We start from the raw sequence: 21,760 nt of genomic DNA on the forward strand, positions 1-21,760 counted from the left end.
GATAGCTGCTCTTGAACAATGTCTGCCATAAACAAGGTCTCATAAGTGAAATGCAAATAGATTAATGAAACTTAACTCCTAAAAGGCGGATATCAGTATTATCTGACTTTTTCCAGTAGGATTTCAGATAAATGCTTTCAGTTTCCTTTTACAAGAAATACAATAAAGGTTATCCTCAAAGTCACAGTAAGTGGTTATTACACAATAAAAGCACGTCTCATCATGAAAGATGTACAGTTGAGAACAGAATGTGAAGAACTGCCAAATCAAATCTTCACGCAGCTCTGCTCTTAATGGACAGGTTTTACTTTGGACTTAGGTTATCTGGTTAAACTGATAAATCCCACTATGTAGTACACAACCCTCAGGTCCTAAAATAACACACCCTCCTTTTAGGTGTTGATGGAACGTCCACTGCTGAGACTACTCAAGGTTAAAGCACAAAAAGCATCCCTTGGCTTTTTTTTTTTTTGCTATTGGTATAGGGGTCACTGCTTTTTGGAAAAAACCCACATTACATGGTTTAAACTGTCAGTAAATTTCACCACAATGAACATTTACACAACACTACACTCTGTCATGTTTGCTTCAAGTATTATGTGGAAAGTGTAAAGAAATCAGTGAAAGTTCCTTTCAAAATAGGTCATCATGGGTATCCCCACAGTATATGGTTTCAAGTGTGCCAGGAAATTTAGCCAAAAAGGACCTTTTCACTATGGTATAGTCTTAGAATGTTTGCTTCAAGTAGATGCTTCCCCCGTCTATAAGAGAGGGGCATCTTGCAGAAGTGGGAGGGCTCAAGTTGAAAGAAATGTGGCTTATGGAAACTTTTACAATAGCAAGCAAAAGGAGTCTCAGACCACACCCTGAAGTAGTTTGAACACCCAGAAGTTAAAATGAGTGGATAAACCTCTGAATTTTGTGAGTATATGTATTCTAATGGACACTGACCACTGGCTGCTTGCATTATTTAAAAACAGTATTCAAAGTTAAACAGCACAGCTGCACATTTGTGTTTACAGCTGTAAAACTAAAGGGCTAAACTGATTCCTACTGCAAAATTACAATTCAGAATTGTGGATATAAATTTCACAATTTGACTGATATTGCATAACATTACAATACTCTATATTTAAGTTGGCAGACAAGGGTGTGATTCCCCATTCATGCTCCCCTGGAACCCCAGTGCATGTCCTAATTTCAGTAAGAATAAGAAAGATGTTGGGAAGTCCTCATTTTCTGCTGCCAAATGATTTAAACCAAGTCAGAATACCATTCCCAGCTCTGGCTACATTAGTTTGAGCTCAGCAGTAAATCCAAGAGGAGCAGTCACTAAAGTGGCTTGACCTCCTGACCCTAGTTGGAATTTTGTAGGGGTAAGGGCCTTTTCCATCATGTCCATGTCAGAATCAAGAGGCCCTTTGACAATAGAAAACTGAAGTCTGGAGCCATGTTAGCAATGTTTTAAGCCAAAACAAGACAGCAGAAAGATGCCATGCTGCCATCTTCTGGCACAGTCACTCACCAAGTCGCAGGCTTTTAAAAACTGATTTTTATTTAGACCATTTTCTCCACTTGATTTTGTACAGACAATTTATTAAAAGCGTAAATATAAAAAGTGCCTGGAAGGCAATCTGCAATAGATTCTCATAAATAATTTCTGAAACATTTACATCAAGGTGTACACACCTGCATCAAAACAAATAAAGACAAATTTAGGGAGTCTTAAGAGCGGCTCTTGCTGAACCAGTGGTATTTGTCCATTCGAGGTCCAGAGAAAGCATGTGAAGGCCAGTAGTTTTTGAAGTTGTGTTGAGGGTAGGGTCCAGTTGAATGTTGCTGGTAGCTGTCCCTGAACTGAAAGAATAAGAGGAAAGCATTTTAAGAGATTCAAATCATTGAAACAAAGCACTTTGACCTTCACCTTGAAAGGGGACTGTCTACCCGTTCCACAAGGGAACACCATTCTGTGGCTTACAATGGAACCTCCCCCCGCCTCCCCGACAGACTCAGGCAACTTTCTCCCCCCATAAATGTGCCATTTACAAGCTTAGCCACTTGGCTTTTTAAGGTTAGGAAAATACCAACCGAAAGATCAAGACCACAAATCTTGTCTGCCACCCCCCACAAAAAAAAAAACCACGGTTGAGGAATTCTAAGAGCTTGAACCACTGGTCTAGGTTAAAAATATTAGTTCCTCTAATGATTATGTTGTGACATCTAGTGGTATGGATGTTATGGCTTCTGTACTAAACCCATTTTTTAAAAACACCCCTCAGGGACTACAAAGCAGTTTGATTGCTTGTTGCATGTTTCAACGTATAGAAAAATAAAATAAAGTAGTCATTTACGTTAACCATTTGCTACTTCTTGCGCTTTACAACACAAACCCGTGCTCTCTGTACAGAATTGCTACAGGTGCCTGGCCTATTTCTCAAATTCCTGAAGCTCTATTCGCGAAATTCTCTATACCTGGTAGACGCTGTTGGGGTTGGACACCGTGGGGATGCACTTGGGCTCTGGAGCAGAGTTTGTGCTGACACTGCTTGTGCTGCTCATGCTGCTTATGCTGTTGTTGGGGCTCTCTTCATCGGAGGATGTTCCAGAGTAGTAATCTGAGGAAGCGCGCTCCACAGCTTTGTTTATCCTCTGTGAAAACTCCCTGTCATTTTTCTCCCCCTCAAGCAGGGCCACACAAAATGGCGTGGTTTTCTCTCCATACCTAAAAAGTAGACAGACCATTTTTCCTCCCCCCCTCATGAAAAGGTATTATACTGACACCAAGTGGCTTAGATGTACGACAGCGTTTTAGGGCCAGAATAAAGTCAGAATTCTGAGAATATTCTCGGAATAGCTGAGTAAGAAAAGGTCTGTATTATTCCAAGAATATGGTCAACATTTAGATAAACACTGTTTTGGGTTATTATTTTACTATAAAATCTAGACAGATGGATTGGCGCCCCCTCCAGGGTGTGTTCCCACCCAGTGATTCCAGGAAGGCTCCAGAACCACCGCGACCCTGAATTGGATAAGCAGTTTCAGACAATGAACGTAGACAGATTGTGTGCGCCTAGAGTTGTGAAAGTAGTCAGCGAAGTGAATAGAATCATTTATTAAAGGTATCCACACATGACGTCTAACTAGGGTCCACTTTTACCCGGACATGTTCTCTTTTAGACTTAAAAAACGTCCGGGATTTTGTTTTTCTAGAGTTTACATAGAATTTCGAGAAGCGCTTCGTTCACAAACTAGTCCCGCCCTCCCCTACTCCGATTGGTTCCGTGAGTGAGAAGGGGGAATGGTGAAGTAGCCCAAAATCTTCTGATTGGACGGTCTGACTAGAGCTACCGTTATTGGTCATCACCTTCTCTGTAAACATTTAATTGGTCAGTAGTCGTCCTGATGTGGAAGAGAACCGAGAACCGAGATTATTCCCCGAGTTAATCTGAGATTATTCTCCGAATACTGAAGTTATTCTCCGAAACTTAGATTCAGATTCTGCACCAAAAATCCTAGCAAATATAAAAAAGGGACTTCCATTTATGTCCGAAGTTTGAGACCACATTCCTGAAGTCAGATGACGGCTGAAACTACGACCACCTAGTGGCCATTACCTGCATGACACTTCTCCTGGATCTACCCAGATGGTGATCTCTTTCGGCAAACCCAGGTCTTCATAATCCACACCACTCTGTTTGCAAGCACACAAAATCAGTGGATCCATCACTTGGGACTTGTTCATCCTTAGACAGCTGAGTATTAGAAAAAGCACAAAAGACCAATTTAGAAAGCAGCTTCATACACAACACTTAGACAAATGGCCTTTATGATGGAAAACTGGTATAATCGCTGTTAGAAGATCTTGCATCACCACAATGCCAACTTACAGGGGAAACACATGTTTTATAAAATATATTTAACCATTAACTCAGACTATTCTTATCGGCCCATCATTATTCAACAGGTGACAATTTTAAGTTAAACTTTGTCAAAAAGGCAAAAGGAGAAGGAATACAAGTGTCATAGGGTCCATTAAGGAACATACTTAATGGATCCATTAAATGCTAAAAGAATTAGAAATAATCATCATCATCATCATCTCCCAGTGTCTAAGGTACTTTAGGGAAGGCAGGTCTATACATAGCATAAACATTACAACCTTTTCCAGCCATCTGAAAAACTATTGCACCATGCACCTTAAAAACCCATTGCCTTTAATAAAAGGAAGGCTTTTTGACACCTGTTTGTTGCTAAAGAACACTGCTACATTTAACAGCTGAGCAACAAAGAAAACAGACTATACATACAACAGACAAACTTACTATCTAATGTTGTCATACAATATATAGTATTATTTTTATAGTTCAAATATCTTCAGTACACCAAGTCACAGAGCACAACACTGAGAAGTCTGCTTTGTTTGTGCGATATAAAACCCTAGAGGCCCTCACCGGAATGCCTGTCCTCTGCAGGGGTTCTCAGGGTACCAATGGCTTTTATAGTTCTCAAACAGTTCCGACATTAAAGCCACTGCAAACTTTTCCCTGTGCGAGCGGTCAAGCTTCCCGTGTTTCTTCGCCAGTCTTACTACAAAGAAAACAGTGGCTGCAATCTCCTCCTTCATTTCCTCAGGTTCAGGGGGTTATCTACAAACAGCCTAGTTTCTCTAAATCTAAAACTAATAAAACTACAGTAAAACCAATTGTCCAAAATTTGTCCTAAAAGCCTTAACAAAACTGACAGAAACTCAAACCCCACAAAAAAAAACAGAACACAAACACGCACTGAAAACCCAAAGCATATCAGGAGAAAAGCAAAGCTGCTTTTTTAAAAGGGGTCAATGGCCAATTACCCTGTTGATTGTTTATTAGGTGTTTCCACAGGTGTTCCATATTGGTAGAGGATCATCTTGGGTGAGCTTTACTAATAGTGGCCTGTAGATGGAGCCAAAGGAGAAGATTTTTAATATGGTTTTGCCCAAACCCACAACCCCAGGACCCTGGAGCTGTGTGACTGTAACCTGCTGCCGCCCTCAGTCATTTTGAATGTCTAATGATGCATGGACCAATACCAATGCCTCAAAATTACTAGGCATAAAATCTTTTCACACTCACTTCCACTGAGAGTTAAGAAGGGTTTTTCCTTCTACTATAAAGTTACATATGTGGAGATACATGTTTTTCTTTGGACAGTTACATAAGTTTCATAAGTCAGCACATACTGAATGAAAATAAAACTTTAGAGTTCTGTCTAATCCACTTTTGAGGCACTAAGGGATTTGCAAATACGTTTAGGGGGAACATTATTTTGATTAAAAAAATGGTAGCATGCAAAAATAAAAAAGTGCCTCTTCTTTGGCCCAGCCACTTTGGACATTAAAAGGCGCCACACTGGTGTGATTTTATATATTTCTTTCTGCCTGAATAGTTTAATAAGAAATATTTGAAATGAAAGATATAAGATAAGATACCACTTTACTGATCCCAAAGGAAGTTGTAGAATATGTGATGTTGCAATGCAGAAGTGTAATACATGGCAACTGTGAATTTTGTAAAAAGCTAAACTTTAAACGGCCTGGGCAGGTCTGGGCATGTCTTCTATTGTTACATGAAACATTTAGTAAATGGTTTCTCTAGTAACTCAGTCCAGCAAGGGCCTGTCCGGTCAACACGCACCTTACCAACAGAAACAACAACACAGCTTTCTCGGACATAACTGAAGGAGCTGGGTTTCGTCTTCGTATCTATGGAGTCATTGAGCTATGTTGTTTCTTCTTCGCGTCTACAATAATCTAACAATAGCAAGTTACACAGTACCCGGTTGACAGTTATCCTTCAATTCACAACGACAGCAGGTAAGATGTGCTGCGTCCACGTCCGCGTACAACTCTGATAGATGATCCAACTACATCACTAACGGAAGTGCATTCATTGTGCTGCGTGTAGTATAATAATAGGCTACATGGTTTTGGACGCAACCATGGAAATTTATCTCAGATGTATTGTTAGTCTAAAGTAGCAAATTACGTTAAATATAAGAATAACTGTGTGATTTATATAGGTTAAGTCAACGCACTTTAATTTTTTTAAACGTTTCTATACGCAGGGAGTGCTTTTTGTGCCATTGATATTCCATTGACAAATTGGCTTTGTAAATGAAAGAAAAACTATATTTTATAGACAGTTATAGTGTCCATAACAGCCTACCCCAGCCAATCTACACTCAAACTTTATTTGAACTTTCAGGACAAAATGCATACAATGCTAATTAATTCACACAAACAAACAAACAAACATACATATAAATAAATAAATAAATAAATAAAATCATGAATAATTGCAAAAAATATTATTGGGTCGGTAATTATAGTTCCGGAAAAATGCACTGCATCATTTAAAGAGGAAATATTTTCATACATTTAAATAATCCTAAAAAAATGCACCTGAACTAATTAATATTTGTGAATGATTTAGTGCGTGGGAGCAAGATATTTAATGATAATTAAATTAATTTAATACAAGGAACCGAAACTTTTTTCTTATTCGCACGTTTTATTTATATTGCAGTGTTAGACCCTCAGTGTTGCAACGAAATCCAAATATTTCTAGTTGATTGTATATTAGCTCTCTCATTTTTAACTTAGAAAACTTCGAAACGTTAATTACACGAATAAAGTGGACCTTGTTGTCGAAATAATATATTCCTTCAATAATATAAGAAATACCTTTACACGAGAACGTAGAGCTCGCCCCACATTTATTATCTACCCGTATTCGGTCCCGCCGCTCGCTCCAGGGTTGTGGCTTACTGTGAATGTGAACTCTCAGCCAATCATTGTGGAGGAGAGGGACCCCAGAAGCCAATCACTGCGCAGTTGGGGCGGGCATTCCGGAATAGAGGTGGTTTTACAAATCCATCTACAAACTGCTGTAACGGCCAGGTGAATGGCGCCGGGGTTCCCGCCTCTGAGAAATGGCGCCTCACTGGGCGCTGAATTTGAACAATCTCTAAGTTTGTCCATGTTATAAAAACCCTAGAGTCCGTATGGCAAAACAAGAGTGGAGCTGTAGAGACACACTGGACTTGATATGTGTTGGTTAAAATAACGCTCAAGCCTGTCAGCAAAGGAGAACGTTAACTAACGTAAGTATCAGCTTGGTGAGTAGATATAACTGATTTTGGCACCTGATTTTACCTTAAATACCAGAAGTGCCCAAAGTTTTTGTTCAGTGTATGCACTGGGCTTTAAGTCCTTTAGGCTTTAATGTGGGTGTTATGCACCTCAGTGCAAAGATTGAGTGCTGACTTTACCTCCTGACATTTGTGTTTTTTCACCTCACCAATAATACAAATTGTACATTCACCCAAGGTTTCTTGTAGTACAAAATATACGGAAAAAGGAACCATTTAAAATGCTTTTAATAACTTTTATTCAGTCCATCTAATTCACCTGCCACCCCACCTTGTGGTGTGACGTAACCAGGGCCGTGACAACAAAGAGACGCACAACACACAAACACACATATTAAAGAGACTGTAGGTGAATGTGGCATGTCATAGTTGACATAGGACATAGATGAGGTCTTGTTGTAAAATGAACAATTGTGTATTTTGGCATATAACTGCACATCTTCAACAGGTAAGTGATAAAAATAATTAAAAGAATATGTAACTATTTAGTTATTTATTGTAATAAGATCTGACTGAGAATGTAAAATATATTATCTGAACTTCCAATTACAATGTAATTTTTATAATTTATTGTATGCACTGCTGACAAATGCCATATAAATTACATTACTTAGTATAACATTTTTTTTTTCTGTACAGTGTTACAAGCATAAAAGGCTGCCATAACCTACTTTGGATCTTAATGGGTACATGAAGGTAACTGCAATTTGAAATGAATAATTTTGTGCCTTTATTGACCTACCTTTTACTACTAAACTACTACTAAACAGTCTTGAAAGCAATCTTATTTATTATTTTTTTATTTTTGCATATTTTCCTGAGTGATACATGTAACTGTATATGTATAAAAGTATAAAAGCTTATTGATTTTATTTTGTAATCTATAGTATAGTTCAGTAATGTGAAGCTAGTAAGTTTTTCTTTTCTGTGTTTATGTATTTGCCTTCATTATTATGAGTTGGGGTTGGTTTGTAGGCAGTGTTGTTAGCTGATTGTTTTATACGCTCTACAATCACTAACCATACTGCCAACACAACGGCCTGCAAGCAGACACACATCATTATCTTCAGATTCTGATATTTAGATTTGGACAGTTACCGCAATACAACTGCAGTGTGTCAGACTGATCTAGATGCTGTATTGTAATGTGGTTTGTTACTATGGTGACTATGGTGTTCTAAGGGTCTCTTCTAGAATCAATGCTGTTTGGTCATCTGGCAGTGTAGTTAGCTGATTACACTGTGCAGTAATCACTAACCTCACTACCAGCTGAACAACAGTGCTTCTCAACACACTGTACAACATCTGTATTTTTTATTGTTTTGTTGGCTAATAAAAATTTGTAATGAAACTTCATAATAAATAAAAGCATATAATTACTGAAGTGTCTTGTGTGATATTTTGTCCTTCATTAGCTGTGCAAGCAATTTTTTTGACAGTGAAGAAGTCCAAAGTCCAGTTTATATTCAAGTTTTAATATGATATACATTATGAAATATCATCCAAGGTGTTCCTAAGTTACCAGAGTGTAGATAACATTCCTCATGTGGCACTGTATCAATAACAGATAATGCAGACAAATGCCAGTGTTCATTAGCAATGAAATGTCACTGGATTAAACAAATACTTAAATCTGATGGACTAAAGGGGCTTGATGAAACAGTCAGCAACCTTTCAATTTCTTTCTCGAAGATATGTTGGTCCTTATCTACACAAATATAGTTAGTTAAATCGCATTAGTTCAAATAGAAGGTCTTAGGGAATCAAGGGGATAATGTTAATACATTAATATGTTTTTGTTTGTTTGTTAAATAATATAAATATTAGCTAATATTAACAGCAACAGAGTTAGAATTGTTTTATGTAAGTGATTCATTTTTTTCCTTCTAGAAATACTGAATAGTTTGTAGTCATATCAAAGCTGGTATGAAATGCTAAAGAGCACGGGTGACATGAAATTCCCTAACAGCGTCCCGTTACCTGACAACCACGAAAGCGTCCCTGTCTCCATGATAACAGCGCAAAATATCGCGTCTCCTTGACAACATTGCCAGAAACGCGTCCCGTTTCCATGATTACAACGTGCGGTTGTAAACAGCCAACAACAACTGCTTAGCACGGATCATGGACGAAGTGCAGGACCTGGACCTGTCGGAGTTTGAGAAATATTTCACGGTATTTGAAGGCTCGTCTCAGGAAGACGTGGCTTATGCCAAGCTTTTCTGGAGCTCTCTTTCCCTGCAGCCGCCGGTGGAGTCCAGTCTGATTTCTGTGGACATCAGACAGCGGCTTAAAGTCGCCAAGACCCCACAACGTGAGTTAAACATGCTTGGCAACTGCTGTGTTTGTGTCGTGTATTAACGTACAGCTTGTGAGCTTTTACAACTTACTTTTACAGTAAGCCAAACGAATATTCCGTCTAAGACCTGCCCTGTATTTTTAACACAAGTCTTCCTGATTACACTTGGATATTTCTTCTACCTCCCCACCCTCAAGTGTCACTAGATCTTATGAACAGCATTTGAAATACAAATAATGATGTGGCATGAAAAAATTCTACCAAACCTCAGCTCTATTATACTATTATGATATGTTACAGGGTGGCGTGGTGACACTGCCGCATAGCTCCAGTGTCCTGGGGTCTAGGATTTGATCCATACTTCAGGTCTTTGAGGGTTTTGGTGTATTCTCTCCATGACAGTGCAGGGTTTCTCTGTGCGCTCCAGAGAATAATCCCACAATCCTAAAATGTGTGTCTGTAAAATGGTCCACAGGTGAAAGTGTGTGTGTCTTCAGCCTGCTGCCCCGTTTAGGATGAGGCAGTTATAGAGGATGAGCGAATAATATCTGTTAGTCTACCTGTAGTCTTTACACTGCTAAAGTAAAAAACAATCCTAACTATTATTTGTTGTTGTTTTCTTCTTAGCTACCAAACATGATTCCAAGATTTCAACAGACTCCAGTAAGTAGCATGTTTTGGTCGACATTACAATTCTGTTACCATTTCCCACACTGACAAAATGTCCCTTCACCAGAAGATGATGAAATCCTTCAGAGGGCTTATCAGAGACAGAGGGAGGATGAGAAGAAGAGATATATGGAAATGGTGAGCCGTAATCACACACTGAACTGCAGCTGCATTATTTGATCATGGGGTATTACATCAGCTCACCTAGAAATTGTAAATTCAGCTTCATAATTGGCATCATGATGACTTGCACAAAATACAGCACATAGGCTTAATGAGAAATCCAGGAGGAAATGCTTCAAAGTAGCGTCTCCAGCCAAGTATTGATAGCACTGGGAGATGAGTCTTCCTCTGAGATGGAAGATGGTTCGATTCCGTGCTCAAGTGGCCGGTGATGTATGATGCTGCTCTTTTCTGCTCTGTCTGAGATGTGCTGGGCTCTGACCCTCCATCACATTGCTGAATCTTTATATATGAAAAAGGGTATTCATAACACCATGCCAGTTCTATCTTGCTGTAATTTAATTACTAAGAGCACAGAAAGAGCTCAGCTTGTGAGAACACAAAGATTCTCATTGCAAAGCAAATGTAAACCTCAATATTTCTGCTGATATACTGAAAGTGGCTGTCAAACACATAGTTTTAATGACTTAAAAATAATGTTGAAAAGTGCAACTACAGACTGCAGTCCATTTGTTGCTCTGCATAGATTTGTAGCCACATTTCACCCTGTTCTTCAATGGTCATGACTCACAAATGACCACCAAAGGGCAGGTATGAAGTGGATCAGACACAGCAGTGTTACTGGAGATTTTAGGCAGAAAGTCAGAGGTACTAGCTCATCTGTTGCTGCACGGTTTGTGTTGGTCATCCTCCAGTCCTGCGTTAGTGGTCACTGGGTGCTGGATATTTTGGGTTGATGGGCTATTCTCAGTCCAGCAATGACACTGAGGGGTTTAAACACCAGCTGCACTGTTGTGTCCGACCCACTCATAAAAGTGTCCCATGGTGATACTAACCATTGAAGAATAGGGTGAAAGAGGGCTAACAAATATGCAGAACAACAGATGGGCCACAGTCTGTATTTGTTTAAGTACAAAGTGCAAGGTCAGTAGAGGTGACAAAATTGACAATGAATACCGACGATTAGTGTCTGTGACTTTTTTAAAGCAGATTGTTTATATACACACTCACACAGATATTTTATTTAACTTTACAGTTAATTCACTTTTATTTAACAGGCCGCATTTGCCACCTATTTCCCAGCAGACTCCCAGTAGGATTTAGCAACATGTGCAGATCATGTTCAACTCTAATGATTATAAATATTTTCCTTTACCAGTAATTTGGCCTGCAAGTTCGACATATTACTCCTACAGATGTGTAATCTTTCTTATGAAATGCAAGACTAATTTGATTTGCTTCTACTCCTTTGTAAACGTATACTAGCACTAATGGTGGATTGGGAGGCAGTGTGCAGTGGGCAGTTATAGATCTTTGATGAAAGATGACTTGAGATCAGGGGTTTTGCTGGGTGTGGATCTGGCAGGCGGAATCTGCTGGCTTGGAGCAAAAAGGCTCAGCAGACTGCATTAACAAATGAAGCACCCACCAGCATCACAGTGCTCTTAAAATGGCGACATAAATCGACTCTGGCGTATGCATTGCCACCCCCCACCCTGAGATTTTAACTAGATCTCTCTGAAATGACAGCAGATGGATTGAATCACTTTATAAAGTTGTTTTATTTTGTCCAGTGATTGTGAGAAAGGCTAAGCTAAGGCTGTCTTGTTTTTGTATGAGACACCTACAAAATCAATAAACTTGATTAATTGCACTGGAAATACCAGCAACTTGCTTCATCATATACATGGCTTTAACCATGAATATCCTTATGTTGAAACATCAGCAGCAGTTTTCCCCACTTGCAGGGTAATCCACAAAGCAGGATTTCTCAGTTTAGCCAGATAACACAAGCCCAAATTCAAGCCTGTCAACTGGGAATGATATTTCTCTTGGCTATTCCTCAGACTTGGGCTCAAGTTATCTGGCTAACTGAGAACATCAGGTGGTGAGAAGTGCGTGATATGATGCTGGCTTCTGCAGCCCACTGGAACTTGGCAAGGCCTGCTCTGCCTTGTGCTGTGACTCATGTGAAGGCTCGCTACTCCTCTTTTATCAATGTTACAACCAAAACATATCTTTGCCATCAATGTAAATATGAATTTAGCCTGCTAGAGCCTCTCCTCTGGTTTCTTTGCCAAAGCGTTACGTTAAAGTTATGGAGTTCACTCCCACAACACAAGTTGATAGGATTGGTTCTTTAGGTTTATGATGTCAGAAATCCTGGATATCTGAATTTGCCCATTTGAAATTTTCTTTGGAACACTGCAGTTTCAAAGCAGAAAGATCAGCCATGATGTTAACATTTTATTCACTCATGATGCATAGTCTACTGCTGGGGAAATTCATTAAAATGAATTAAGGTCAAGTTAGACAAAAAAGTTTCTCAAGATAATATTCGGAATATAATGCATAACTTTCATTATGATCTGTGCCATATCCTGCATATTGAGGTAGCCTTGTAGTTACAGGAATATATTATGTAGTTAACAAGATTTATAAATAATTATAGATAACAAATACTCTACATAAAATGTATTTTTCACATTTCAGGTAAAATTTACAAATAAAATGATTTTGAAAAAAAAAATTCACATGTAGACAAAGTACCTGTTGACCTGTCTTCTAGTTGCAGCTGAATGTACTGCTTTTCCATAACCAGCAATCTGATTGACTCTTATTGCTGGAGAGTAGGACTTTACCCATTAACAGCAAGCTGATTGGTTCTTTATGTTGAAGGATGGAAGTTTATTCGTTAATAAAGTTCATAAGTTCAGCATTATGAGAATATTTCAGCTGGTAATCGTTCCCTTAATAGTTTCTGGTTTTACCTCACACCACACTGTCATCTCAAAATTGTCCCAAAATAGCTTTTTTCACATCCCTTGGGATATTTTTACTGGCCCCACGACAGTGGTGTCCAGAGCCCAGCCCTTTGTTTATCATTCAAGTCACAACACTCATCATAATTCAAAAGCCTGATTGGCTGAGTTAGCTCACGTGTAATATGCAAAATGTATGTGATTAGTCTGTGAGTTTCCTGAAGCGCTAAACCTGAACCATAATGACTGGAAGGGTCACACCACTTAAACAATCTGTTCAAAAACAAACAGCTCTTAATTATTTATTTACAGTTCCAGGTAGTACAGCGACTGATTCCGGACCTGTACCGCTGTCCACCTATTTGTGACCCCTGTCTAGTGTATAAACAACACCACAATGACATGTTAACAAGTTAAATGGTTGATTTTTGCAAGAGGGCTTTTCTATGTGAACTGTTTTATTTTTATTGGATTTATTTCATTGCCAGGAAAATAGCAGAAAAAAAAGTCTTTAGAAAATTTAATAGAAACTCAAACCCAAATTGAACAACACATTTTTCAGGGTTATCTCTTCCCACCCTTTCCTCTTTTTAGCTTACAGATTTTCCAGAGACTTGATTTCATGCGGCATATAATTTCACAACTTCAAAGTTCAGTCTTAGATGTTGGTTCTCAAGATGCCTTCTTCTCATGGTCCATCTAATTCCTTGATCTTCACCTGTCTCCTAGAAACAAAGAGATGGTTGGACTACTGCTTATCCGATGGTGACATTCTAGGAGGTGTAAGATTCATTTTGAACTATGCTATTTTATATGAAATCTCCTTGTTGCATTAAAATAAATGCAACATGATCTCTAACTTTTCCACAAAGCTGTCTCACTGTATTGTTACTTTATGGAAATTATTCCGATAGAAATTTCCATTTATATCGCCCAACTTTAATGGATAGAGTGATTCCCCTAAAACATTTACAGCTCCTGATGTGCTTCATATCATCAGCTAATAAAACCCTCCTGAGTGACTGTCCGTTTCTGTGTGCACCTGATGCTTTAACCAGGGCTAATGTGATAAGAGGAGTCTAGAGCACTTTGATTTAGAGTGCTCCATCGCTGTCCAAACTGTGTAAATTCTCCCACTGCAGAACCACCACAGAGCCAATTCGGTAATGCTATCCCAGAGGCTGGCATCTTTAACGAGCTTCTTAGCCCCACTTAGCCCCTTGCTCCTTTAGTGATGAATGTTACTGTGGAGATCTCTTGCTATGTCCTGCTAACCGCAGCCACTAATCGGATTAGTGGGCTAAGGCCTGCAGTGTGTACACTGCAGATCAATTCATCGGAGATGGGCTCTGAGCATTCAGGGAGCATCCATTTATCCCTCTGTGGGGATCAGCCGGAGTGAGGAAGTGTATATCACCCTGTTCGGAATTGGCTTTTGAATGCAGACGGTGCCAGTGAGACACTTTTTGCCTTTTAATTCATTTGTATCTGGAGCCAGAGTAGTTACCACACTTGCCTGTACACACTGGACACAGTAAAAATGTTAAGCGTGTGGAATCTGAGCTTTCTATCAGCTAATGCATTTTCTACACCTGTATAAAAGTGGCTCTGTGCTGCCTTTTTTGTTGGATGCACTGACTGATGAACTTGGAAGCTTCCGCCAGTGGCACAGCTCTGGGGCCTGGAGGTCTGGTGTTCAGACCTTGCCTCAGGTTATTGTATGTATGGAATTTGATGTGGCCAGCTGGGGGTCCTGCGGGTCACTGAAATGGTTGCTTCAAGAAGGGCATGCAGCAAACCTATGCTAAGTTGACTATGTGGAGTGAAAGCGGAACAACAACAACTATATTGTCTGTCAATATGTAATAGAATATCTGTGCTGTTGCTTTGTTTTTTGAATACTTTTTCTGTTGGTTAATTTTGGATGCATTGTAGATGCTAATGCTAATGGGATCTGGATTGCAGAGGGCAATATATATGCAGTATATTCCCTAATAGACAGAGCCTAGATTACGCCAATACTTTATCAGGGATCACTCTTAAGGATATTTAGATGTATTTTTAAGGACTTTGCTTAAAGTGAATGAGGAAAAAAAAGTGTGAATGTCATTTTCCAGTAACAAAATTTCATAAACAGCAAATGTGCTATTCCCCAATGACCCCTTGCTAAGTTATTCAATTCCAGTTACCATTTAGAGTGAAGAAGAGTTCCTCTCATTTGCCACTGGCCCACAGAGAGCAATCAACATGGAAACCCCAGGATAGATAGCCCTCGGGAGACTAAACTCCGTTCATTTGAGTCCTCTTAACTAATTGACCTTCTTTCCTAGGCCTCCAGCACAGAGATCTAGAGAGAAATGTCTGCTTTTATTAGGAAAAATAGCCTTTTCCATTAGAGAGACTCACTTAATGCTGGATGCAAAGACATTTGTGCAGTTTCTGTGTTGAGTGTGCAGAATAAGAGAGGGGAAGGACACGAAAGTATGGGAGTAATGTATTTCAGCCATTATGTTGTTGGATGGAATTTATAGATGATACTTTGGACGGAAAACTCCTTTTGGTTTCTCTTTATAGGTGCTTTAGCAGCATGTAGCATGATTGATGTTTATAGCTAACGATAATAATCAGATCTGACGCTGCATTACATTACGGTAACTGATTAACCCGCTGTGAAATCATGTCCGCTTGATGAATGGCTACACAGGCAATTTTCGCAACAGAATCAATCAAATGACATTAAACTCCAGCCTGCCATGTAGCCACAATGTGGATGTGGTAAAGCAGAGTTATGAGGCTTGTTTAGCCACTGCAGATTTTGGATGTCTTCCATGTTGAACTGACTGCTGCCTTCTCAGCATCACAAAGAATATGTGTACATAGTCTTCCTGTGGATCTGAAATACAGGTGGCTATATCAGTTTACTTACACTATCCATCTCTCTCTGGACTTCTTGGTTTGTTTTTTACATTGAGGATAGCATTCCCATCATGAGCTCCTTACTTACAGTATTACCTTATCTACATATATATACACCTTATAGATCTCAGTCCAAAACCCAAAGTGACCAAAGAGGCCATGAAGTACAGGGGTTAGACAATGAAACTGAAACACCTGTCATTTTAGTGTGGGAGGTTTCATGGCTAAATTGGAGCAGCCTGGTGGCCAATCTTCATTAATTGAACATTGCACCAGTAAGACCATGTGCATCCAATGTTTCAAACATTGTATCCTGAAAGTGGTGCAGTGTATCAGGACGACAATGCACCAATACACACAGCAAGACTGGTGAAAGATTGGTTTTATGAACATGAAAGTGAAGTTGAACATCTCCCATGGCCTTCACAGTCACCAGATCTAAATATTATTGAGACACTTTGGGGTGTTTTGGAGGAGCGAGTCAGGAAACGTTATCCTCCATCAGCATCATGTAGTGACCTGACCACTATCCTGCAAGAAGAAAGGCTTAAAATCCCTCTGACCACTGTGCAGGACTTGTATATGTCATTCCCAAGATGAATTGATGCTGTATTGGCTGCAAAAGGAGGCCCTACACCATACTAGATTATTGTGGTCTAAAACCAGGTGTTTCACTTTCATTGTCCAACCCCTGTATGTATTGTTGACTGTTTTCTTGTAAAAGTGTGTTAAAAGCAGTGTAGGTGATTTGTCTTAAAGCCAAACCTCTTTTTCTTATATTACTTGAAATACTCTTTACTCTTTACCAGGGTGTCTACCTACCTATACCACCCTGCCCACGTGCACATATGCTGCACATGTATTCATTTGTGGAGGTGTGAAGATTCAGAGTAGTCAGGAACATGTAAATATGGCTGTTTCGAAACATCATTCAAAATAAACACACTCCATGTCTATTACCAAAATGTTAGGTGTTTTCTTACATGTGAATGAGACATGAGATAGGTGGAAAGTGTATGAAAATCTTGAAAATCTTTCTCCAACACTGTCTCCGTGAGCCTTATCAAGCTATGTGTGTTTGTGGGGTGGGACATTTTTCTTTTATTTGAATACTTACGAAATCACCTACTCCAGCTTTCTTATTAGTTTCTTGTCGATTCACATTATTAATGACATCATCACAAAACTGGGGTTCTAAATATCGTAATAAATTTAAGATCCTGTAAAACATATAGCTGCACATCAATTTGCTTTTGACCCTTGGCTCCTCACGCTGTTTCTTCTTCATGAAGTGTTTTTTCCACTTTCAGTTCAAGTCTTGCTTCCTGTTGTTTTTCTTCCAGATCTCAATGAATTTCTCTAATGAGTCATGGTTCCCTTTGATATTTCCTTCTTATGGTGTTGAGTCTTGGTTCCTCTCAGAGATCCTTTCTCATGCTTTAGGATGTCATTCATTTTGGATCTTGGTTCCACTTAGTGTTTCCTCATGCTACTAAGAGGTTTATTCTTTTGAGACTTGTTTTCTCTCAGTGTTTCTTCCATACGCTTTTTGGGAGTTTTTACTTTAGTCTTTGTCTCTTTTAATGTTTGCTTTTAAGGTTGTTTCTGCTTTTGAGCCTTGGTTCCTCTTGGTGTTCTTCTTCATTTCTGTTCTGTTCTTGGTGCCATCATTTTGCTTCTTTGGGTCTGAGCCTTGAAAGCTGCTATGGGACAATGTGTTGTGCTATTTAAACAAACTGAACTGAGGTTTGTACTGCGTGCCGTTTCATTTTCTGTGTGTTTTTCTTGAAGGGGAACAAACGAGAAGAGATCATGGCGCTCTTGAAGAAGCAGAGAGAAGAGCGAATTAAGGTAAGGATCCAGGTACAGGATCTGCCTAAATCCAGGTTCTACTCATTTGTGTGTATTACAGAATATAAGTGTGTGTCCCCCCCCCACACACACACACACACACACACTCGCTTTCTATGTGTGTTTGGAGAGGGTAGGAGGGGACTCTTGTGGACAGCCAAGTGTTTTATTCTTCTCCCATCCATTAGATCTCTCTTTCTTACTCTCCTCAGCACTTTTTCCTCAAAGCCTCAGCATTTCTGAAACTGGCCGCCCCAGTGAGAAGGGGGATGGAGTGGGCTGGAACTTGCCCCCCAGTGGGCGTTCATGCCTCTCTGGGGAAAAGGGTGATGATGAGAGGCTGGGGCTTTATCCTCCCCCCTGCCATAAATCCTATAACTCATATTAAGACTGTGCCTCATAAGCAGTGTTTGCTTTTGCATGCTTACTTTGCACAAATGTGCATTAAAGCATTGCACCATAAGAGGCCATGCTTTTACCAAGAAGGCTTGTTGTTAATTTCTTATACAATTAAACTGGTCGTTTTCCTTAGTGTGCCTTCAAGAGTGATAGAGTACATGCAAATGAGTGAGTTCGGCCATTAGGGATGGAACACTCCTTATAACATCAGTATGAATGGGCAGAGCTAGACTGCTGCAGGCCTGATATTTGTATAGAGGTTTATGCACTGGGTATCATGACATCACAAAAACCATGATTTCAAAACAGATTGTTTTGCTGAATTGTTTACACATATAGCATTGGTGCACTACAGAAAAGTACATTTAAAATAGCAAATGTATCAAATGTCCTCCACTGTGAATAGAAGTGAATCTGACATAAAATAACTTCTTTTTCTTTTATTATTTTCTTTTATTATTTCTATTAAACTGTTATTTATTAGAATTAAATCTCATGTTTATTCATAATTGTTAATTATTCATAATGTTAATTATTTGTCCTCCACAGAAGGAGATGATATCCTTTCAACACAAGCCGAGAAAGTCTGAGCTGCCAGAAAGGTACCCCAAGAAAACTGAAGCTGTTGAATGTCAGTGTCCTTTGGGGACAGAGCAGCAGGGGAATTAGGCTTTGAATCGCTTACGATAAAAGAAGATTAGTGCCTGATAGAGCCCTTCATTGATTGTGTGGATGCAGAGGCAGTAACCCTCTCTTTCCTGACTGGAATTTACTGCCGGAGAAAGTGGGAGGGGGGCTGTTTTGCTGATGCTGCTGCCACAAATCACCTCTAGGTAAAATAAAGGAAACAAATAATAGGCTACTCCCTTGGAAAGCAGGGTAGAGGAATTGCTCCAGCTTTAGGTATTAGGAGAAAGTTTGTATGTGTGTGTGTGTGTGTGTGTGTGTGTGTGTGTGTGTGTGTGAGAGAGAGAGAGAGAGAGAGAGAGAGAGAGAGAGAGAGAGAAGGAAGTGGACAGTTGGGATAGATTTTGTTTTTGTACATGTTTAGGACTTGTCTTAGAAGTTGGTTGCACATATAAAACCTTACGCCATAAAACCTTCAGTCTCAGAAAACAGGTTTAAAAAAAAAAAGAAAAAAAATTTACTGGAAAACTGAAACAATTTTCATTTTTCCAGTGGACTTTTCTTTTCTATTTTTATCTGTTTTATTTTCTCAATTTCAGCTTTGTTACATCTCCATGTTCTTTCAGACCTGAGTTGTCACCCTGAAATTATGGACAGAAAAATGTATGGATTCGTTTTCAAGTTTTAATGCTGATTTAACGCTGGCAAATTTGCTGTGTGGGTGTCAAGAGTCCTATGAGGTTTTGTATTCCGCTTACTTTTCATAGACAGTCTGCTTCCTTTTGTAAGGGAGCTATCATATACCAGTCTCCCCATGCCATGGGAAAGGAATTGACAAGGCAGCTGAGGTGTGTTTGGGTAGTCGTTAGATGCATGTTTATAATCCTTTTTTTTTTAATTACTCATTAATTAGCTATAGGAAGAATAAAATTTGGATATTGATTGGAATGATCTGACATCCTCTAGTGATTAGATTTCCTCTCAATTGCAGAGCCCTGGGGATTTTATTAAGCTAATGTTGAGTCAGGAGAGTTCAAGTCCATTGATTTACTGTCTCACTGTATAAAACAGTTCTTTTGCTGATTTTGACCTACTTTATTCTGTAACACTTTTCTTGAATCACTAAGGATAGCTACTCTTTGATGATTAGTTGGGAACCGAGGTGAAGAGTAGACGTGCAGCACTTTCTTTAATCCTGAGAAAACATTTCTTGTGTGTATATCTTTAAGCAATATTCTTGTAGATGGGGGCATGTGGGGAATACAATCAAATCAAGCTCTTTAGGGAACAAATGCTCTGCACCTGTTTTTGTTTCTTAATATATGGCAGTTTGTTGAATCATTTGTTAGACTAGGAAATAACTTACATTTAGTAATAGGCAAAGTTTTTTACCACTCAGATCAGATTACAGTAAAAAAAAAAAGTGGAACAAGTTAGCGTGTTGGAGCAGCAGATAATGTCGCTGTCACACAGCTCCAGGGACCTGAAGGTTTTGGGTTCGAGCCCTGCTCCGGGTGACTATCTGTGAGGATCTTGGTGTGTTTTCCCTGTGTCTGGGTGCTCCGGTTTCCTCCCACAGTCCAAAAACACACGTTGGTGTCCACAGGTGTGAGTGAATGTGTGAGTGTGTGTCGCCCTGCGAAGGACTAGTGCCCCCTCCAGGGTGTGTCCCCACCTTGCACCCATTGATTCCGAGGCATGCTCCGGACCCACTGTGACCCTGAACTGGATAAGTGGTTACAGACAATGAATGAATGAATTAACTTAACACATCCATATTTAAATATGTATACTTTACTTAATCAAAAATAAATCACCAAAATTCGACCATGTCCTCCCAAACTGTTATCCATGACTGGATAGATCAACTTGTCACAATTGTTTACATTTCTGTTCAAGCCTGCGTTCTGATTCTGTGCATTTATGTTGTTTTTCTATAGGCTTCATCTAAAAACACCTGCTGAGCATCTAGTTCAGGATATAAAAGAAGTCCAAGCATTAAAATAAAGCTGTATGAAACATTCCAAAGTAGTGATTTTCTACAAAGAGACAGTCCGGTTTAAAGCATATCCATTAAAGACATAATTTGTACAGACACCACTGCAGCACTCTTGTTAAAATATAACCTTTAAACATTCAACACATTTGGAGGACAGCGGCGGACAGCATACACAAGGGGTGTGTGGTTAATCAGAGAACATCAAACTAACAAAAGGAACAAGCAAATTGGGAACCTAAGATCCTCCTTTGCTGAAGCATGGTGCCACAGTGGCTCTGCCTGTACATTGCTGATGAAAACTGTAAATTTTCTTCAATTCATTATTAATAACGATTAAAAAGTTGTAAACACATTGTGATCAGATTTGTTGTGTTTTTTTTTTTTTTTAAGTTAATTGCTGGTACACAAAACAATGTGACTAATCATTATTAATTGTTTGACAGCTGTAATTTAAAAACTTCAAAATTAAATGTAGGTTACATTACAGATAATGAAATTAAAGTCATGGTTTTGCATACCACTTTTATTCCATTTATTTGTTATTTTTAGCATATATTTTACATACGTTTATTTAATGTATCGAGGTCATTAACTGGATGATAATTATCACAAAGTTACAAATGTTTTGGGATAAACAAATACAACATTAACTATTATAACACCACAGTAAAACGTTATGTCAGGAAAACTACTGTTTGTTTCTTGATATATAAATGAATAAAAAAAGATACATATTCTCGACAAAACAACATTTGTTTTATGTTGAATTACATGATATCACGGTTAAAGCAGAGGAAATTAAATTATGCAAATGAATCCGTCTTTTAAGGCGGGGCAGAGGGGGTGTGGTTTGTGAGGGGCTCG

The 21,760-nt window shown here is 39.0% G+C and overlaps 2 protein-coding genes across 2 annotated transcripts; one reads left to right on the forward strand and one right to left on the reverse strand.

Moving 5' to 3' along the window:
- Nucleotides 1-1,545: 1,545 nt before the first annotated feature.
- Nucleotides 1,546-4,805, reverse strand: btg4 (B-cell translocation gene 4). Its single transcript, XM_066661471.1, has 4 exons — nucleotides 4,452-4,805; nucleotides 3,615-3,752; nucleotides 2,473-2,722; nucleotides 1,546-1,857 (listed from the first exon to the last, which is right to left on the reverse strand). Exons 1-4 carry the CDS (start codon nucleotides 4,622-4,624, stop codon nucleotides 1,726-1,728), a joined length of 693 nt encoding a protein of 230 aa, XP_066517568.1. The 5' UTR covers nucleotides 4,625-4,805; the 3' UTR covers nucleotides 1,546-1,725.
- Nucleotides 4,806-9,276: 4,471 nt separating this feature from the next.
- hoatz (HOATZ cilia and flagella associated protein) lies at nucleotides 9,277-21,194 on the forward strand. The gene is made up of 6 exons (XM_066662283.1): nucleotides 9,277-9,505; nucleotides 10,118-10,153; nucleotides 10,227-10,297; nucleotides 17,812-17,871; nucleotides 18,820-18,872; nucleotides 20,838-21,194. Exons 1-6 carry the CDS (start codon nucleotides 9,316-9,318, stop codon nucleotides 20,902-20,904), a joined length of 477 nt encoding a protein of 158 aa, XP_066518380.1. The 5' UTR covers nucleotides 9,277-9,315; the 3' UTR covers nucleotides 20,905-21,194.
- The last annotated feature ends 566 nt before the right edge of the window (nucleotides 21,195-21,760 follow it).

This window comes from Hoplias malabaricus, chromosome 2 (genome assembly GCF_029633855.1).
Source record: "Hoplias malabaricus isolate fHopMal1 chromosome 2, fHopMal1.hap1, whole genome shotgun sequence".
Classification (NCBI taxonomy): domain Eukaryota; kingdom Metazoa; phylum Chordata; class Actinopteri; order Characiformes; family Erythrinidae; genus Hoplias; species Hoplias malabaricus.